The 15482-nt window shown below is 41.7% G+C and overlaps 1 protein-coding gene across 3 annotated transcripts in view; it reads right to left on the reverse strand.

Annotated features, from left to right (window-relative positions):
• The window catches only part of p2rx1 (purinergic receptor P2X, ligand-gated ion channel, 1), a 53814-nt gene extending 44647 nt beyond the window's left edge, over window positions 1-9167 (reverse strand). For all 3 annotated transcript variants that reach the window (XM_017701718.2, XM_017701717.2, XM_017701719.2), the window contains exon 1: window positions 8847-9167. In XM_017701718.2, the coding sequence (XP_017557207.1) occupies window positions 8847-9004 (158 nt within the window). In that variant the 5' untranslated portion in view covers window positions 9005-9167. The remainder of the gene's footprint in view (window positions 1-8846) is intronic.
• Window positions 9168-15482: the final 6315 nt, after the last annotated feature.

Below are 15482 nucleotides of genomic sequence, written 5' to 3' on the forward strand. Positions count from 1 at the left end.
CCTATAGTACTGGCCATTGATGGTACAATATAGATACAAACTACAGATATTCAGTTGAATAATAGTGGGGTATTACTTTAATTGATGTGCAAAATACCGGAGGTCCTAGGGGTCTAGGACCCTCTATTTAACCTCTTGGGTCCCCTGAATGTCTCAAAATCAAACTTCTGGGGGGTTCCTGAGAATAAACTGGTCATGAATGTTATGCTGTCTGTTAGAGAAAAAACACTCAAATACATATTCAGGGGAAGGACAGTTTAGCTGTTTCAGCCACAATCGCCAAGCTTCTGTCTTTGGTATTCTTAACTGACTAGACCTGTAGCAAGGGATTGTTGGGAAAGTGAACTGTTACTCTTTTCACAAACTGAAGACAAAAGATGAGATGTGGATGATCTCAATTAATGTGTCCATTACTAAATGTGCATTACGAAATTAGAAAAGAGCATAAAAAGAATTGGCAACACTGCAGTAGCCAGCCAATGGGACCCCCCCTCCTGTATCTGTTGAAGAAAAATCCCTCAATTTTTCTTCAACAGAATTAATAGAAACATTTACAGAACATGAAGCAAAATGGATTTTTGACATTTATTAAAGTGTGTTTATTGAGTTTAAATGCTATTTTCCATTCTGGCAGTTGTACACAATCTTTGAAGTGAAGAAAGCTGCAGTTGTGGTGTACGTTTTATCTCAGCAGGGCTGTCTGAAAAAGAGTGAATTGTTTTCAGCAGGATGTTCTCACACTGTCCCTTCAGTGCTCACTAGCAGCTCAACATTTCATGTACAAAGAGACATTAGTGTTTCACTTAATCTGATGACAGAGGAAATGACAAAATAGCCAATTCGGAATGGCCACTAGAGGGCGTGCAGAAAAAGGCAACTGTAATCTATCACTGAACGGAGTCTATTTGTGTTGAAGTGTGTTTCTACTAGTCGCTTCAAGTTTTCTGGCTGATGAATGGCTTCAGACAGTCTGCTAATCAAATCCACTTTCACGTCCATCACAGTGTGATAGAATGCTGTCTGATAAGCCACAAGGTGTGTGTGAAACAGAGAGAGATTGAAGAGAGAGTGAAATTAAATAGACAGAGCCAGGCCTATTGTGACTGACGTCAAAGAAAATTTAATGCTGATAACCCAATTTCCCAGAGGGAATACTTTATATCTATTATAGAGCAGCTTCACTGAAAACTTGTTTAACTTTTTCTCTCATAAGTCCTAAACCATTTGAATTTTCAAAGCATTGGATACAGTTATGTAATGCTATATGGATATGGCCTCCAGAGCTAAGACTGCTGAGACTGGCCTTTGCTTTTAAACTGGCACTGGTAAAAATGTTATAAACATCTCACGCACCATGTGCTGTTGTGCATAAATGAGAAAAGGCAACAAAAAAATGGTCATTTTGAGCCAATGAGACAGCTATTTAAAGGATAGATTTACTAAAAACTATTAAATAATAAACAATCCAACAGTAATACTATACAGTATGTTGCTGCAAGCAGCAATAATAGGGGTCCAAGCACATTCGCAAGTCTCCACTTTGCAACTATTGTAGTTCCCTGTAATGATCAATCTTATCGTGATGCAGAGTACATTTGAGTTGAATTTAGTGATGATAAAGTTCCTAAGCTTATGCTGTCATGATTTTTTCCCCCCACATTTGATTCCTGTAACACATTTCAAAAACCTTGGGATTGTGGCATTGTAAGACTGGGGAGGTTGTGGAATGTTAAAACTACCTGTTTTGGAAATCCTCAGGTAAACAGGTGACTATGGTTGTGTTTAAAAGGAACATTCATGAAAGGCTCAGTGTCCCCTTTGTGATAAAGCTAATCTGACATGAAGTGGAATTGTGCGTTCTGATGAGTCTTCCTTTAATATTGTTTTTGTAAATAATAGACAATGTGTTCTCTGGGCCAGAAAGGCAAAGCATCATCCCAGTTGTTACTAACACAAAAGCCAGGATCTGCCATGGTCTGTGGTATGTTAATGCTAATTGCATGGGTAACTTGCAACATATGGTGACATCTAGACAATGTCTTTTTCAGGGATACCTCTGCTTGTTTCAGCAAGACAGTGCCAAGCCACATTCTGCATGTTACAACACCGTGGCTTTGTAGTAAGAGAGTGCAGGTGCTTGCAGGCCAGACCTGTCTCACATTGAAAACATATGGTGCATTATGAAGCACAATAATATGACAACCCTGAACTTTTGAGGTAGCAGCTGAAGCAGCTTAATCAAGCAAGAATGGGAAAAAATCCACTTTCACAACTATAACAAATGGTGTTCTCAGTTTCATAACAATTGCTGAGTATTGTTGAAACAGCTGGCGACCTGTCCAGGATGTATCCTGCCTTCCGCCCGATGACCCTGACGGAGAAGCGGCTTGGAAAATGGATGGATGGATGTTGAAACATTAAGCATCTTGCCTTTGTGCTGTTTTCGACTGATCACATTTTGCTGTCGTGCTGTCCCATCTTGAAATGGGTTTATGTTATATACAGTTCTGTACATTTACTATTATAGGTTATATTATTCATATGAAGGCTTGATTGGTTGATTTATCCATTCATTCATTTATTCATTTGTGAATTCATGTTCATTAAAACCATCGCATCTTTCAAATAAATCCATTCAACATAAAAAAGGTGAGCAGTTTGTTAGGGTTTCTTTTTTACATTGACCTTTCAAGTGCAGAGATACAAGCACAGACATGCTTATTTGTTTTCAGTACACACGTGATTGGTACAGTTCCGAAGAATGTGCTGTTTCCACATAAGTGAGTGAACATGTATTAACTTGTAACCCAAACTCACTCTTTGCACATTCCTCATTTGCCTCAAATGCCATAATCTGTGTGGCACTGATGCCTGATAGCAGCAAGACCTACTAGTCTGAAATAAGGGCTAAAACACGGGGAGGAAATGAGATGAGAAGAGCAGAAACTCATTCAGAAAAAAGTGCTGCAATCAGACTATGTGATTATAGAGCATGTAAGTCTATGTGAGCATAACTGTACATACCAAATAATATTCTAGGATGATTTTGATGTTTTTCTGGGGTTGGAGATTACTGAAATTGCCCCAGAAATTCTGAAATGTTAATACTTTAGTAATGGATAAAATAGCTTAGTGGATCATGTTCAATAATAAAATGATCTGTGTATAACAGTAAATATAGAATTACTACCACTTGGCGGTCAATAATAACACACACCCCAAAGTTTGTTGTGAAAGCCATTCTTGTTGCTAATAATTTAAAACATAACTAGAAGTGGGGCAGTGTGTCCACAACTTTAATTCCCTTTTATAGTATCAAGAACATAAAGTTTATTCTCTGCAACAAAAAGGTAACTATGAATGTTACTCTTTGTCCCATTTTTCAACCTCTATTCTGCTGCATATGTAGCATAAGATTTTTTGCACTGTAAAAATGGTTAATATTTAGTAAATAAGTAAGTTAGTTTAACTTAGTAAGTTAAAAGTACTTTGTCTTTTTATTATGCAACTCAAATAAAAGCTTTGAATGAAACAACGTAAAGCAAAACTCTAGTTTAGATGAACAAAACAAATAATTTTACATTATCTTCGTATTAGCTTCTACCCTGTTCCACTTTTTACTGTATATTGTAGTAATTCTCTTATTCCATTGTTTGGTTTTGGTGGAAATAAATGGGTTAATATTCTAAAACTATCAATTAAAAATGATCCAATCAGATTTTTTCCTGTGGTGATAAGCAAGCTCTATTGCTGAGGGCTTTAGAAGCTGAAGAGAAGGCAAAATGCTCCTATGGTAATGTAGACTTTTACATGTACACTGTTAGAAATAAACATACTATGCAAGTACATGATTCATTCATCAAGGTACAAACAATGTAAGTGTATCCTCAAAGGTACAACAGTAGTTTTAAGGTCCAGTGGTGTACCTTACATAAGTTTTTCCTAGTGGAAAAGTAGATATTTTTACCTTTTCATAACCAAACGCTTTAAATCAGAACAATGAAATAAAAAGCCTGGAGGCAAGACAGGGTGTGTGGAGCATGAAAATATAACTTCACTGGATTCTTGTACAGTTCTGTTCCCTGACTAAAGGTACTGAGATGTACCCCTGAGGGTACCACCACAGTGACAAGCGGGTTACTACCCCAGTGACAGTGTTGTACCTTTTTTTCTGAAAGTGTAGTGCAACAGTAATGCACATGCTTTATGTCTATTTTTGCTTGCCTCAAGCAACATATTAAGTTCTTGGCTAGGAAGAGCAAAACGTTCTGTATTCCTGCCATATTGTGCTATCTAGGTCCATAATAAAAACAGCAGTTAGTGATACTTTGAGTTGTATCAGCAGCATTGCACTAGTACAAGAAGGTTCTGAAGTCTGTTGGACTGATGAGGGAAATAACTGAGGAATCAGCTAATCAGAACCTCTTTCAAATAGCTGTGCTCAAAAGTCATGTACATAAAGTTTATTTACTTATAAACAGAATAAAGACATCTGCAGGTTATATTAATGTATGCAATACTAGGAAAAATCATTTCTCAGAAATGCTCCTTGCATCATGTGTGTGTGTCACAGCATGATATAGCAGTTTTAGCCATGTCATTTCTGGTGTACAATCAGTGTTACCTGTTAGATTAACCACCAACTCAATTAGGAAGTGAAAGCACTCTGGATGTCTAATGTGTGGGATCGCACTACTTAGAAAAACATTGCCATAGGCTAGCAGTGTTCAGCCCTGCTCCTGGAGATCTACCAACCAGGAGCACTCAGATCCAGCACTCCTGGCTCTTAAATGCAGATGTCCCTGAAGGCCTTTTTTTTTACTTGGGTCAGGGTGGAGCTAAACTCTGCAGGGTGGTAGATCTCTATGAACCAGACTGAGCACCACTGCTCTAGGCCTTCATCAGAGACTCTAAATATGAGTGATAGCCTGAACAGGTAGTCTTCTGTTAGAAATGGAAAACGGATGCCTGTAATTTCTTTAAATACAAAAATATGGAGTAATCTTGTCCATCCTTGTCACTCCCAACAAAAATCTCAGCATCTTCATCTCCGCCACCTCCAGCTCAGCCTCCTGTCTTTTAGACAGAGCCACAGTCTCCAAACCATACATCATAGCAGGATGCACTACTGTCTTGTAAACCTTCCCTTTCACTCTTGCTGCTATCCTTCTGTCACACATCAGCCCTGACACCAGTGTCCACCCACTCCATCCTGCCTGCACCCTCTTCTTCACCTCTTTTTTGCACTGTCCATTGCTCTGGATGGTTGACCCAATATATTTGAAGTCATCCACCTTTACATTCACACACATGTATTCCGTCTTGTCTCTACTGACCTTCATTCCTGTCACAATGTCATCTGCAAACATCATGGTCCATGGAGCCTCCTGCCTGACCTCATCTGTCAACCTTTCCATCACCATTGCAAACAAGAAGGGGCTCAAAGCTGATCCCTGATGTAACCCTACCTTCACCTTGAAACCATTTGTCAGTCCAACTGCACACCTCACCACTGTCTCACTATCCTCATACATGTCCTGCACCACCCTAACATACTTTTCATCTACACCTGACTTCCTCATACAGTACCACAGTTCCTCTCTTGGCACCCTATCATATGCCTTCTCTAGATCCACAAAGACACAATGTAGCTCCTTCTGACCTTCTCTGTACTTCTCTACCAACACTCAATGCAAAAATTGCATCTGTGGTACTCTTTCTGGGCATGAAACCAAACCGCTGCTCACTGATCTGAACCTCTTGCCTTAGCCTTGCTTCAACAACTCTTTCCCATACCTTCATGGTGTGGCTCATCAACTTTATACCTCTGTAGTTACTGCAGCTCTGCACATCACCCTTGTTCTTAAAAATGGGGACCAGTACACTACTTCTCCACTCATCAGGCATCCTCTCACTCTCCAGGATTTTGTTAAACAACCTGGTTAAAAAGTCCACTGCTTTCTCTCCTAAATATCTCCATACATCCACAGGTATGTCATTTGGACCAACTGCCTTTCCATTCTTCATCCTGTTTAAAGCTGCCCTCACTTCCACCTTACTAATTGTCTGCACTTCCTGATCCACTATCTCTCCCCCCGTTGTCCTCTCTCTCTCGTTTTCCTCATTCATTAGTTCCTCAAAGTACTCCTTCCATCTACTCAACACTCTCTGTTCACTCACTAGTACATTTCCCTCTCTATCCTTTATCAGCCTAACCTGTTGTACATCCTTTCTAACTCTATCTCTCTGTTTAGCCAAACGATACATGTCCTTTACGCCTTCATTACTGTCCAGCCTCTCATACAGCTCATCATAGGCCTGAGCCTTTGCCTTTGCCACCATTCTTTTTGCTATGTGACTAGCCTCACAGTACTCCTGCCTACTTCCTTCATCTCTCTGGTTATCCCACTTTTTCTTAGCTGCCTTCTTCTTCTGAATACTCTCCTGGACTTCCTCATTCCACCACCAACTTTCCTTCTCTTTTTCCTCTGACCAGATGGAACACCCAACACATTTTTGCCAGCTTCTCTCACCACCTTAGCTGTTTCCCAGTCCTCAGGTAGGTCCTCACTGCCCCCAAGGGCCTGTTGTAATTTTTCCCTGAACTGCCTGCAACCATCCTCCTCCTTCAGCTTCCACCATCTAATCTTTGGCTCTGTCTTCACTCTCTTCCTCTTCTTTGTTTCTAATCTCATTCTACAGACAACCACCCTATGCTGCCTTGCTACACTTTCCCCTGGCACCACTTTACAATCTCCAATCTCCTTTAGGTGGCATCTCCTGCTAAGGATATAATCCACCTGTGTGCACCTCCCTCCACTCTTGTATGTCATCCTGTGTTCTTCCCTCTTCTGAAAATAAGTGTTCACCACAGCCATTTCCATTCTCTTTGCAAAATCTACAACCATTTGACCTTCCGCATTTCTGTCTTTCACACCATACATACCCAGAACCCCTTCATCCCCTCTGTTCCCTTCACCAACATGTACATTGAAGTCTGCACCAATCACCAATCTCTCCTCTCTTGGGATACCATCTACCACTTCATCCATCTTACTCCAAAATTCCTCTTTCTCCTCTAACTGACAACCAACAACTGACCACATTCAAAATTACACCATCAACCTCCAACTTACGGCTCATGATCCTGTCTGACACTCTCTTTACTTTCAGAAGCTGTTCCTTTAGGATTATTCCTGCTCCATTTCTCTTCCTCTCTACATCATGATAGAACAGTTTGAATCCACCTCCAATGTTTCTGGCCTCGCTTCCTTTCCATCTGGTCTCCTGAACACACAGAATATCTACTTTCCTTCTCTCCATCATGTCTGCAAGCTCTCTGCCTTTACCAGTTATTGTCCCTATGTTCAGAGTCCTTACTCTAACCTCCACACTCCTGCCTTTGCTTCTCTCTTGCTGCCTTCTAACCCGCCTTCCTCCTCTCCTCTTTGATGGTCTTCGACCTACAGTAGTCCAATTTCCACCGGCACCCTGCTGGTCAACAGCACCGGAGGCGGTCATTGTTAACCCGTGCCTCGACCGATCCGGTATGGCAATCATATTTGTGATCCTCATGATAGTTTTGGCACAAGTTTTGCGCCGGATGCCCTTCCTGACGCAACCCTCACCATTTATCCGGGCTTGGGACCAGAAGAACACAAAGTACACCCCTAATAGCTGGTTTATAGTAACTACTACCAGTACAGTCTTGAAAAATTATGTTATTGTTTAATTGACAAAATTTTACAAAATGTATTTCCTTCATCGTCCAATCCTCTTTTGATATGGTCCCTTTAGCAGTTGAGTTTAACAGCCCTGCTCTACATTAACCCTCACCACTAGGCTTCAGGTGTTATCTTGTAATCATTCAACATACCATGAATCACAAGTCTTAAAACATTCTTCTTGTACTTCTACATCCTGTTCAAGCTTCAACACATCCAAGCCTTGACCTCATTTTTATGGCTGTTCTCCTGTGGAATCTGAGCAATCACATCAGGGCATTTTTGTGAAGAATGGTCTGAGGGACTTTAGAACTCTTTCACTACACTTTGTCAGGGTGAACGTTTCCTGGGAACAACTTCATCTTCATTACTCACCAGAGACCTGGTGGAGATAAGTGCATATGCCATCTCTCTAAATAACAATAATAATAAGAAAAGGTGTGGGGTTAATATGTAGTACTGTTCTCAAACTCAACAAAGCTCATGAACTCATCAACATTTGAATCTACCATAGCACAAGGAAACAAAGTGAACCATTTTTACTGTATCTACTGAATGTAATTTCCACCTGTTTTCCAACTGATTTCCACTAGGGGTTACTGGAGAGGACATGAAAGTCTGTAGTAAGAGGCTACAGACAGATAGCATGACAAAAATGGAGGCAAGCTATATAATGCACATAAGCAATAAAATAGAGGAGACACAAGACATATCAGCACAAGATTTCAGACACAAACTATTAGGGTGGCACAGAGTGCACAGGGAGAAAATGCTTATGTTTAAGCACCTTGTCAACATGCATGCATTTCACTTAAACAGCGCATAAACAGTATTGCATTGAAATGAATGGGACTTTAAAACCAGTATCTTCATTTAGAATTTCACACAAGCACAAAATACTGTAATGTAAACAAACCCTGAACATTATCCTGCAACCTTTAAGAAGAGGATTGTTGAAGGAGAAATGGTTCTTTTTATGGTTTGGACAAATGAGTGGTTTAAACATTCCATTGGTTTGTGAGAGAGTAACATTAATCAGTTAGTATAAAAACGAAGTGGTAAATAGAAAAAGTAAATGTTCAAGTCTTTAACTGTTATGATGAATATAGAGGGAGTTCTTACCCGATAATGTAAGCCAGGACCCCCAGCTGGATGAGTCTGCAGACGACTCCCACTCTTCTGTTTCTCACCAGGACCTGCCGAGGGGTCTCATACTCGAAGAAGAAGTTTGAAAGGGCTTCTGTTATGTAGCTCTTCATTTTGGATGAAATGATACACATGGAAGTACGACGGTGAGAGGTTCGTCTTCCTCTGGAGCACTGACACTTTCCCTGCCTCACTGTCTTCTCACAGATCCTACTGTCATCTTGCAGAGAGAGAGACAGAGAGAGACTTCACTACTCTAAGATGTTGTTGAAACGTTGCAGTCTCATACTTCCTCCCCCCTCCTTCTCTCTCTCTCTCTCTCTCTCTCTCTGTCCCCTCCTCTGTGCTCTTGCTCTATGTCACTATTTCACTTTCTTGTCCTCCTTCTTTCACACTCTCTCTTTTCTTCTGCTCTCGTTCTTTGTCACTCTCTCTTACTTTTTGTCTTCTCTCCCTCTTTCGCAGTGTATTCTTTCTCTCTCCCCCTTTTCTCTTCACTCTGTTTCTCTCTCTTCCTTTACACTGTTCTCTCTGTTACTTTCTTTCTCTCCTCTCTCTTCCTTATCCTCTTGCTATCTCTCTCTCTCTCTCTCTCTCTCTCTCATTTCTTACCATTTCTCTCGACTTCCTGTCTCCCTCTTCTACACCTCATGTTTAAGGTCAAATGCTATAAATATATAAAGAGCCCAAACAGACTGAGGGTGTTATTTGAAAACTAACCACATAACTATAACATGTATAACACTCTCTCTCTCTCTCTCTCTCTCTCTCTCTCTCTGTCTCTCTCTCTTTCTATCAGTAGGCATATACACATATGCTTCTTCCTCACCACTGCCTTCCTGAGTGGATGCCAAAGATAGTGACTGAAGCGTAAATACGCTCATTAGAATTACATACCACACTCATGTCACATTAAGTCAGATGTCTTTAGCCGTATTACCAAACAAATATTTGACAAGTTCTCTCTCAGCCTTCTAATCCACCTTTACTTACATCATCTTTTACAAATATAAGTGAGCAAACACGAGTGCAAAACACGTACACTATATAAAACTACATATATTTATTTGACAGGTCAGCTGTTATCCCACATTTTGTTTGAACTCAAATAAAAAAGTCTGTTGTACATAAACCTGAATATGTCTGAGGTATTACTCATTTTTGAGCTGAATTAACTTATTGCAATTTAGTCTGTTGCCATTGGCAGCTCTCTCATTTAAGTTACTCAGCAAATGTATAGAACTGAGTGAAAGCTATAGTGAGATAAAGTGAAAAGTTTGTTTCACAATCTTGTTGGGTAAAACTTCTTTCCCATTAGCTCCTGGCTCCATCTATTTTAATATTGAAACTTTCTTTATGTTTGTTTTACTCACCAACAATGTATTTTCATTAAACTCAGGCTACCTTTTCTCTGGTGCATGAGTTATATATATATTTATACACAAAAAATCGTGTACCCTGCCCGGGAAAGGGTCACCGGGGTAGCTCCACCCCTGGAGCCAGGCCTGGGGGTAGTGTTCCACAGCGAGCGCCTGGTGGCCGGGCAGCCCACGTAATCCGGCCCGAAGAGGCAATGTGATGAGGCCATGTGGGCTCACCACCCGCGAGATAAAGTGAAAAGTTTGTTTCACAATCTTGTTGGGTAAAACTTCTTTCCCATTAGCTCCTGGCTCCATCTATTTTAATATTGAAACTTTCTTTATGTTTGTTTTACTCACCAACAATGTATTTTCATTAAACTCAGGCTACCTTTTCTCTGGTGCATGAGTTATATATATATTTATACACAAAAAATCGTGTACCCTGCCCGGGAAAGGGTCACCGGGGATAGCTCCACCCCTGGAGCCAGGCCTGGGGGTAGTGTTCCACAGCGAGCGCCTGGTGGCCGGGCAGCCCACGTAATCCGGCCCGAAGAGGCAATGTGATGAGGCCATGTGGGCTCACCACCCGCAAGGTCCAGCATGGGGCAGCGGTGCAGTGCCATATTGGCAGTGGGAGATTGTGGAGAGGCCCTAGGTGGCCTAGGCCCCTGCAGCAGAAACTAGCTCTTGGTACATGGAATGTAACCTCACTGGGGGGGAGGGAGCCAGAACTTGTGCAGGAGGTTGAGAGGTACCAACTAGATATAGTTGGGCTCACCTCCACCCACAGTGTCGGCTCTGGAACCAAACTCCTGGATAGGGGTTGGTCTCTCTCCTACTCAGGGGTTGCACAGGGTGAGAGGTGCCGGGCGGGTGTGGGGATACTCACAAGTCCCCGGCTGGTGACCATGCAGTTGGAGTTTGTCCCGGTGGACGAGAGGGTCGCATCAATGCGAATTAAAATCGCAGAGAGGAAAACTTTGACTGTTGTCTGTGCTTATGCACCAAACAACAGGTCAGAGTATTTGGCCTTCTTGGAGCGAGTGGGCGGAGTTCTGGAAAGGGTCCTGCCTACAGACTCCATAGTCCTACTGGGAGACTTCAATGATCATGTTGGCAATGACTGGGAGACCTGGAGAGGCGTGATTGGGAAGAACGGCCTGCCCGATCTAAACCCGAGTGGTGAATTGTTATTGGACTTCTGTGCCAGGCATGGATTGTCCATAACGAACACCAAGTTCGAACACTAGGATGTTCATAAGTGTACATGGTACCAGAGCTCCTTGGGTCAAAGGTCAATGATTGACTTTGCTGTCGTTTCATCTGACTTGGGACCATATGTTCTGGACACTAGTGTGAAGAGAGGTGCTGAGCTGTCAACTGATCACCATCTGGTGGTGAGTTGGATCAGATGGCAGGGAATACTGATGGTCAGATCCGGTAGGCCCAAGCGAATAGTGAGGGTGTGCTGGGAATGACTTTCGGAGGCCCAAGAACCTCCTAGTGGACACCGGTGGTGAGGGAGGCCGTCAAGCTGAAGAAAGAGGCCTTTAGGGACTGGTTGGCCCGAAGGACTCCCGATTCAGCAGATAGGTACCGACAGGCAAAAAAGGTGGCAGCTGCAACGGTGGCAGAAGCAAAATCCAGGGCATGGGAGGAGTTGACTCCCCTCACGGGAGTCAGGGTCAGAGGCTTCTGTGTTGTCAAGTTCCATTTCCCTGGTGGAGGTCACTGAGGTAGTTGATAAGCTCCTCAGTGGCAAGGCACTGGGGGTGGATGAGATTCGTCCAGAAATGCTTAAGGCTCTGAATATTGTGGGGCTGTCATGGCTAACACGCCTCTGCAATATTGCATGGACCTCGGGAACAGTACCCTTGGACTGGTAGACTGGGGTGGTGGTTCCTATTTTTAAAAAGGGGGACCGTAGGTTGTGTGCCAATTATCGGGGTATCACACTGCTAAGCCTCCCTGGGAAAGTCTATGCAAAGGTGCTGGAAAGGAGACTCTGACCAATAGTTGAACCTCAGATTGAGGAGGAACAATGTGGATTCCGTCCCGGCCGTGGAACAATGGATCAGCTTTTCACCCTCTCACAGATTGTTGAGGGGGCATGGGAATTTGCCAACCCAGTCTACATGTGTTTTGTAGACTTGGAGAAGGCTTATGACCGTGCTCCTCGAGATATCTTGTGGGAGGTCCTCCGGGAGTATGGGGTGCCGGGGCTACTACTCAGAGCTATCCAATCTCTGTACTCCCGGAGTGAGAGCTGTGTCCGTATACTTGGCATTAAGTCAGACTCTTTCAGTGTTAGCGTTGGACTCTGCCAGGGTTGTGCTCCTTCTCCACTCTTGTTCGTGATATTCATGGACAGAGTGTCAGGGTGTAGCCGGGGTCAGGAGGGCATTATCTGTGGAGGCCTGCTATTTGCAGATGATATTGTTCTTGGAATCACATGGATGCCTCCAGCGCTCGCTGGAGCGGTTTGCAGCTGAGTGTGAAGCGGTTGAGTGTATGTGGATCAGCACCTCCAAGTCTGAGTCCATGGTCTTGGCCCAGAAAAGGATGGCATGCCCACACCAGGTAAGGGGAAAGGACCTGCCCCAGGTGGAGGAGTTTAAGTATCTTGGGGTCTTGTTCACGAGTGACGGGAAGAGGGATCGTGAGATCGGCCGTAGGCTGGGACAGGCGACAGCAGTAATGCGGTCACTGTACCGGACTGTAGTGGTGAAGAGGGAGTTGACCCAATTGCGAAGCTCTCTGTTTACCGGTTGATCTACATCCCAACCCTCACCTATGGTCATGAGCTGTGGGTAATGACCGAAAGAACGAGATCGCGAATACAAGTGGTGGAAATGAGCTTTCTTCACAGAGTGGCAGGCTACACGCTATGCGATAGAGTGAGGAGCTCGGTCATCCGGAAGGAGCTCAGAGTAGAGCCGCTACTTCTCCACATTGAAAGGAGCCAGCTGAGGTGGTTCAGGCATCTGATCCGGATGCCCCCTGGACGCCTCCCGGTGGGGGTGTTCCAGGCATGGTCATCTGGGATTCTCTGCTCTCCCAACTGCTACCGCGACCCTGTCTGGACTAGCGGTCAATGATGATGGATGGATATTTTCCTTCCTTTCAAATGTTTTAGAAGCTTTTATTCCACCTTCACCACTTGAAGCTATGTTTGGGGTGATACTTCAAGATATTTGTATAGGCAAACCAACAAAAACTGTGATAGCAAGACGATTGATATTGTTCAAATGGAAAGATACACACCCACCTACTTTTAACCACTGGGTTAGGGATTTAATGTTTTTCTTGAATCTCGAAAAAATATGTTGCACAACAAGAGGAGATAGCTCAAAATTTTATCCTATCTGACAGCCTGTCATTACATATGTGGAACAAATGGACTCTGTGGATACTGATGCATGAGATTGTACTACCACTGTTTTTGTTATTGCCACTACTTTTTTCTCTTTTTGACTGTTACAGCCACCTATTTTGTATTTGTTTATATATGCATTTATTTTTAAAGAAGAGAATTTATAGATGCAGTAGGGAGTGGGGAGGTTTGGGGTTTATTTTATTTTATTTCTTTAATGTAATAACTCATTCAAAATAATAAAAAGACCTTTGACAAAAAAGATGTAAAATTAAAATGAGATTTTTAGATAAATACAACAACATAGTTAAATTCAATTTGCACAAATGTTTTTATGTTAATCTAACACAAAAATTACAAACCTATTTGGGAATTCAGTGACACAGTTGTATGCAAAATGTAAGCACCCCTGCCATATATAGTGTCCAGAGTACTGTACTGTAAAAAAAACTTTTGCTTTTACAATTGAAACAAAAAAGTTATTCAATCAACTTATGTAACTTCTTAATTATACTACCTGATATTTTTATGTTAACACAAAAAATAAATATTTAGTGGAGCCAGTATTCGAACATTTGTTGTGCTAAAACATACAACTAGACTTGAGCAAAGCTCTTTGAGTTGTACTAATTTTTATTTCTTTGTGCAACCAACAAAGAAAATCTAGTTTATGTACCCATTACGTTCTAGCTCACTAAGCAAAGCTTATTGAAGTTGAGGTAAATAAAAATATTAATTGGAAATCCGTACTAAGGAATATTAAGTAGTGTCACTACACTTGACAGTCAGTATCAAGCTCTATAGTGCTGTGAATGTGTAAAGAAATAGAAGAGGCAGATCACACAGGTGATCACAGCTTAGCAATCAATATTCTGTCACAGTTCTGAGAAAATGTCATACATTAAGCCATTATGTACTGCATAATGTCCTCTAAATTTAACAATTCTTAAAGCTCTGTGTTCACTGGTATGTGGACATTGACTGATTGCAACAGAAAGCATTTTAAAGTGATTGTCAGTGGAACCCAAACGTTATGAAAAGGTAATTTGTCCCACAACATTGTATGTCCATTTTACCATCATGTCTGAAAATATGTCTCAGTATGTACTGATATACTAGTATAGGCTAAAAACATAAACAAAAACACCAACCTACTTTGCTCTGCTTTAAGCTTTAGCTCATCTGTAGCTGCTTTTCTCACATCTCCAGCAGGAAACCTTTCCACAAAAGTAGAATAGTTTCTTGTACAATGTCTCTCAACAATCAACTTTTTATGAGGCTGAAGTCAGCTTATCAGTCACCAGCTTCTTGTTTGAATCTTGTTTGACAGTTTCTTGTTGCAGATTAAATGTATCAGGAAACCAGCTGGAGTAATTATAAACACAAAAATGTCCAAACATTGTCCACACATTAATGTCCATTAATGTCCAAATGATTGATATTCTTCTTAAATCTCTCTCTTTGTGTTTTCTGAAACTCAAGCATTACTGCTGTCCAATACACCACCCAAATAATATTTGGTCTGTGATGGTCCTGTAAGGATACTGAGCACTGGAGAACAGGGTGAAAGGTTTCTAAAAGGTATGCTGATAAACACATAGACTGTAATCTGAAAGTTAAGAGGACTTTAAAAATGGCCAGTGAGTGTATATGTACGTGTGGGAAAGAGAGACAGCAAGAGAACGAACATCTGAAGCCCACCCTACTGTGCTAAATATACTCGTCCCTTAACAGATATGAGGTCTCTGGTCAATTTCTTTGTCACTTGCAGCTTGTAAAGGTGGAAAAATTAAGCAAATTAAGATTAGTAAGATTAAGATTAAAAATCTTTAAGGATAAGATTAAAAATGAGTAATAAACATTCATTCATAAGGATGA

This window comes from Pygocentrus nattereri, chromosome 23 (assembly GCF_015220715.1).
Source record: "Pygocentrus nattereri isolate fPygNat1 chromosome 23, fPygNat1.pri, whole genome shotgun sequence".
Taxonomy (NCBI): domain Eukaryota; kingdom Metazoa; phylum Chordata; class Actinopteri; order Characiformes; family Serrasalmidae; genus Pygocentrus; species Pygocentrus nattereri.